The 6,000-nt window shown below is 57.0% G+C and overlaps 1 protein-coding gene across 10 annotated transcripts in view; it reads left to right on the top strand.

Moving 5' to 3' along the window:
• Positions 1-907: 907 nt before the first annotated feature.
• ATOH8 (atonal bHLH transcription factor 8) overlaps positions 908-6,000 on the top strand; it is a 31,357-nt gene continuing 26,264 nt past the window's right edge. For 4 of the 10 annotated variants that reach the window (XR_012133450.1, XR_012133449.1, XM_073241643.1 and 1 more), the window contains exon 1: positions 908-2,172. Coding sequence is in view for 7 of the 10 variants with exons in the window: in XM_073241643.1 (XP_073097744.1) it covers positions 1,414-2,172 (759 nt within the window). In the remaining 3 variants the exon portion in view is untranslated. The remainder of the gene's footprint in view (positions 2,173-6,000) is intronic. The other 6 variants (XR_001855319.3, XM_017674309.3, XM_017674310.3 and 3 more) reach the window with 3 other exon arrangements.

The following is a 6,000-nucleotide window of genomic DNA, read 5'->3' as shown; positions in this document are numbered from 1 at the left end:
GCACTGCTCTGTGTGTTTCACACATATATGCTCAGTTGTCACAACAGCTTTGGGAGGAAGGTACAACGATTACCTCAGTTTTACAGATGCCCTTTGGAGGCACAGAGAGGTTCACTGTCTTGCTCAAGGTTGCTTAATGTGTAAGTGGCAGAGCTAGGGCTGACTCTAGAAATCTGCCTCTAGGAGCTAGTCTGCCTGTGTTATTAATAATAATGATAGCCAAAGCTACTATTTGACTAGCACCTCCTATGTGCCTGGGGTTTAATTCTTCACAGCAAGGTCGTGCGTGACTTAGGCGTTGATGTTCTCCGCATTTTTCATTTCATAGCTGAGTAAATCTGGGCTTAGCGGGCAGCCTGGGGTGAGATGACTTCAGATTCTCACAGATGCTAGGTCGGTCTCAATTCCAAGCTTCAGCTGTATTTGGCCTCTTAGCCGGCCTGACTTGCTGTGTGACAGTGGGAAAGCACATTGCTTCTCAAAGCCTCAGTTTCCCCATCACTTAGGCCTTCTCCTAGTCCCTGCCTCCCTGCTCCAGCAAGTGACCGAGTGGATGGGGTCTGCGGTACTGTGAGCGTGAGGGTCTTGGGCAAGTCCTGAGAGTTTCCCTTCCCCCGCACACCCCAGGAAAAGTACGGAGTTGCGGTGGGGGGTGGGGGGACTGGGGGTGGACTGGGAGGTTATGGGTGTGGAAGGTAGATGCTTGGTCCGGGAGAGGTTAGTGAGATGGGTAGAGAAGGCCGAGCTCTGATTTGGGGAAGGGCCGAAGGGCCCAAAAGCCACGTGCTCCGGGCAGTTCTGTAGGGAGCAGACTGTCCTCCGGGAAAAGAGACGCGCCCCGGACTTGAGGAGGGGGCGGGGAGAGAGAGCCTAGAAGGCAGGTTCTGGGCAGAAGGGGTGGGGGTGGGGGGAGGTAGCAAGACGCGGACAAAGGAGGCGGCCGGCAGCCCAGCTGTTTTGAAAAATGCTTCCTGTTTCTTTAAAGGCGCTCGCGGCTCGGGCGGCCCGGGCTGGGGAGGCGGCGGCGGCGGCGGCGGGAGCTGCCTCTTCTCCGGGCGGCGGCGCTGACTGATCTCGCGAACTGGGCTTCTGTGTAAACTGAGGCTAAACAAACACAGATGGAGCTCAGCGGGCGTTCTCCCGAAATGTTGGCAGGGCTGCAGCGACTTCAGATGACACTCTGAGCGCTCCAGGAGCGGACAGCCCGGCGGCTTCGCGGAGCCGGCGGCGCAGCTGCCCCGGGCAAGGGGGAGAAAGGGAGGAGGGAGGGCGAGAGAAGGGGGAGAGCTAGAGACTCCGAGGCGCAGAGCGCGGCGGCGGCCGGGGCAGGGCCGGCGCGCAGCGTGCGGAGAGAGCGCGGCGGGCGCGCGTCCCGGGTAGCCCCACGCCAGTGCCTCGGGCACTGTCCGCGCCATGAAGCACATCCCGGTTCTCGAGGACGGGCCATGGAAGACCGTGTGCGTGAAGGAGCTAAACGGCCTCAAGAAGCTCAAGCGGAAAGCCAAGGAACCGGCGCGGCGCGCGAACGGCTATAAAACTTTCCGATTGGAATTGGAAGCGCCGGAGCACGGCGCCACCGCCACCAACGGGCTGAGGGACAGGACCCAGCGGCTGCAGCCGGTCTCGGCCCCGGTGCCTGTCCCGGTGGCGCCGGCCGTTCCCTCAGGCGGGAGCGCGGACACGGCGGGGGAGCGCGGGGGCGTCCGGGCGCCGGAGGTCTCGGACGCGCGGAAACGCGGCTTCGCCCTGGGCGCAGTGGGACCGGGACTCCCCACGCCGCCGCCACCGCCGCCGCCGCCTTCCGTGCCCCAGGGCCAGGTACTTGGGGGCCCCGAGGCACAGTCTTTCCGGGAGCCTGGCCTGCGCCCCCGCATCTTGTTGTGCGCACCGCCTGCACGCCCCACGCCGTCGGCGCCCCCTGCGCCTCCAGAGTCCTCCGTGCGCCCAGCGCCCCCCACGCGCCAGGCGGAAAGTTCTTACTCGCCAATTTCACACGTAATTTACAATAAGCACCCGGATTCCTCTGCGTCGCCTAGGAAACGGCCAGGCGAAGCGACCGCCGCAGCCTCCGAGATCAAAGCCTTGCAGCAGACCCGGAGGCTCCTGGCGAACGCCAGGGAGCGGACGCGGGTTCACACCATCAGCGCAGCTTTCGAGGCGCTCAGGAAGCAGGTACCGGCTCCTGGCCGCACACCCTCACTACGCCCGGGGACGATTGCTGGAGTGGGTGGGTGAATGGCGAGGGGGACTTTAGGGAGGAGGAGGAGGGTATGTGTGAGCGGCAAGTTGTCCGCGTCCGATTGACCCGGGCCTGGACAGGTTTGGGCCTTCCGGGGCCAGTGACCTCGGCCACAGCGTTGGTTCAGATTTTAGTTCGCAAAGTGGGGCTGAAGGTTCAAGATCTCTGGCCTCAGGGGCGCCTTGGTTCCCCTCCCACTCCGGGGGTGACCCTGTCTGCGCGTCTGGCCTCAGCCCTCATAGTTCACTTTTATGGCAGGGAGTATTTGTCTCCTGGAGTCCCTAGGGCACGGTGGGGAGTGGAGAAGGGGAATGTCTCAGGCGAAGAAGGAGGAAGACCCTTCCCTTTCTGGCACTGAGCATGGGCTCTTGGGAGGTCTGAAACGACCTGGTTTTGAAGGCACCGGGCATTCCGGGGCAGCCTGTCAGCCGCTCTTCAGCCCCTGCCCGCCAGCAGGGATGTCCTACAGTCAGGTTGCTTCTGGGCTCTGCACTCCTCCCCTTAAGGACCAGGGCTGCAAGCCTGCATCCTGTCCCCGGGGCAGCCTCAGCAGCTGGCTGGTGAGAGCCTCCCAGATCTCTTCTCCCGCTGCCCCCCACCCTGTGGTGAAGCTGGCAGGTCTGCTGAGGGTACAAACTCGCTAGGTAGAGGATCTTTGAAGCCTAGTTTTGGGATAGGCCCGGGGCTTCTCAGGTTGGGGCTGGTGGGAGTTGCCCTACACAGATGGCATTCTCTGAAAGAATGGGGAAGAGTATTTGTCCAAGAATTACCCATAGTGGGGAGGGGCCGTTTTACAGTTCCACTTTAGACAAGACTGGGACTGCCCTGGGGTCCTAGGCTTCTTTTCTTAGAGAGAAGGGAGAGCCAAGAAGCGAGTGGTAAGTGCTCCCTGTCCCAACCCCTCACAGGGCATAGGGTAGAGTTGGGGGTAGATGCAACTGCTTTGAATCGTCAGAGTTTTTGCTTGCTCTGCAGCTGACTTCCTGTGTTACTCCAGGGAAGTTACTGAACCTCTCTAGGCTTTAGCCAATGACAAAGCATTTAAGAAAACATGATCCTGTTTTTGGATCTCCTTCTCCTCTTCCTCCTGCTGGTGGGTGGGCAAGGTGACTGTGTCCAACCGTGGGAAGTGAATTGAATTCCCAGGGAAAAGAAGCTCTGTGACTTTTGAGCTGAAGTGTCGTGCTTGGGTTTGGGTGAGATGTTTGGTCAGAGAGGTGGAGTGGAGGGTCAAGGAGCTGTCACAGACCAGGCTGGGACACTGCCCATAGCCACACCATTTGGGACCCTCAGCAGTGGGCCCAGTGGAGCATTTAGTCTTACCCTTGGGCAGTGGCTTTATGTCTCAGAAATCCTTGGGAGGCCTGCAGCCCATAGGACATCACTAGGATGGAAGAATGACAGAAGGGCAGAGAGATGCCTGGCACCTGCTCACCTGGCAACTAAGGAAGCCTCTCTTGGCTTGGGGAGGCCACATGCCCCACCCAAGCTTCACAGCTGATGAGTAACAGGACAGAGCTGGGACCTTGGTCCTTTAATTGTCAATTCAAGACTGTTTTTGCCCCTTCAGCTGCTTCTTTCACTTCTTAGAAAATATTCAAAACACTCACGTGCATCTCATTTATTCAGTGGCTTTAACTTATTTCAATAATCCTTTCTATCTTATTTGATCATAACATCCCAGTCAGGTTGAAATAGCCCATTTCGTGGAATGGAAAACTGGCCTGGAAAAAGAAGGAAGGAGATTTGTCCAGGATCACCTAGTGGGTTGGGGAAGCTGACAGCAATTTCTGGAATGCCTTCTTGGCCAGATGCTCCCACAGTGCTACCCTTCAGTGTCATGGCCCCATCCCAACTGGGAGTGTTTGTTAACAGAAGCTGGGTGTACACACAGTTGACACTCTGAGATGAGATTACTAATCATGGTCTCCTTTCACTTCTACCCTTGCATTGGGGAAATTCTATATAAAAGGGACAAATTCAGGGAGAGAGTGTGCACATGCATCCAGGTACACACACCTGTGCCGATACACATGATCATTACATGTGCCCAAGAATACACACAAATGCACGGTCACAGAGGCACCTGCTTCTCTTTGTTCCCTCCTTGCCCAAACCATTCTGTCCCTTCCCCAGAAAGGCTGCTAGGCCATGTGGGCATCTGCTTGTTGTCTGGGAGGGAAAGAAATATAGCTAGGGCACTTCTGGTCGCAGAGCTGGGACCCACCAAGTCTCCACCACTCAGCACCCATCTGATGGAGAAGCTCCTCCCTCCTTCGGGCCTTAGTCTCTCAGCGCACATGCGCGCACACACACACACACACACACATACACACCATTCCAGACAGGCTATAGCTCTGTATCTAGACTCAGTCTCGACTGTTTGGAGTGGGCCCTTGGGAAAGGAGGCAAAGAGAGGATGAGTCTGCCTGACATGAGGCCTTGGCTATTGCAGCGTCAAGGGCAGTCCTCCTGGGATAGTGGCTCTGATCTGGGGTTTCATTCACCTGAGTAGCTTCCTGGTTTTGTGAAAAAAGCCTGGGCAGGGAGTCTGGAGACTGAGGTTTGAGTTGTGCCTTGGCATGCTTTCTGTATGACCAGGGACAAGTGACTTTCCCTCTCTGGGCCTCAGTTGCTATGCCTGGAAAATGGTGCTAATACCCCATACACAGCTTCTGTGCAAAGAGCGAATGAAGAAAGGGGTAGGGGTTGTAGGAGGAATGAACATTTTGAGCATTTGCAATGTCCTCATTGCTGGGCAAGGCCTTGACAGATGTAGAAATAAAACTTCTGTAGTCATTTAAACAGCAATCACAGAAACTACCATTTGTCAGATGCTTACTTTGTGTTGGTCACTGTGATAAGCATACTATGTGTATTAGCTCATTTAATGAAATAGGAATTATTACCTCTCCACCCATTTCACAGATGGTGAGATAGGTTCAAGAGCTTACATACACTGGTTGAGATTTTAAAGCCTTTTGCCACCACATGTGGTCTGGAGGGTTTTGCACTGCACACCTCCTTAGCTGCCATTCACGAGACTTCAGTGTGCGGGTGCCTCCTTGGCATGGTGCAGGTGCAGCCTGTGTAGCCGTGTGCTGTGTCACTGTCGAGCCTGGATTGGAGTTAGAGTCAATGAGTTGCTCCAGTGCCCAGGCTCATAACAGCTCTGCTTCTCAGGTGCTCGAATGCCCTGGAGCTGTCCATTCTTAGCAAGGGGAAGCCAGACAGCCTCCTGTTTTGTCCAACCTGCTGTCCTCTTAACCATGGAGGAGTGGGGATGGTGATGCTGCTTGGCTAAGGATGTGCAGGTCGGGGAAAGGCCCTCTGGTCTTGGGGGTGCATGGCAGTGGGATCAGGGTGATGGGTGTGCAGGGCAGATGGTCAGGCCATAGCACTTGCCACCAGCCCAGCTGCATAGGGCCCTCTCTGCCACCTCATGTGATGGCCATGTGTGCACAGCTGGGCCTGGCCCATGTGCAGGGCTGCTTGGGGCCAGGTGCTGGGTGGAGGAGGCGAAGGGAAAGCCTAGCCTTGCCTGGTGGGAGTGGGAGGGGCCAGAGATGTGGTTCCTCTGCCTCCTGGTAGAACCTTCTGGCTCACAGGCTGGGCTCACCCGTGGGGCACTGGTGTGTGTGCAGATTTCCTCTCTTCCCCCAAAGCTGGAAGGAAGCCCCTCAACCTAGATGGAGGAATGGCAGCCTTGCTGGGCAGAGGACCGACAGCAGTGGGGAGGGAGCCTTCAGGACCCACTGAGG

Source organism: Manis javanica, chromosome 1 (assembly GCF_040802235.1).
Source record: "Manis javanica isolate MJ-LG chromosome 1, MJ_LKY, whole genome shotgun sequence".
NCBI classification, from domain to species: domain Eukaryota; kingdom Metazoa; phylum Chordata; class Mammalia; order Pholidota; family Manidae; genus Manis; species Manis javanica.
The sequence above is the reverse complement of the archived record's forward strand: the minus strand, read 5'-3'. Positions and strand labels throughout refer to the sequence as shown.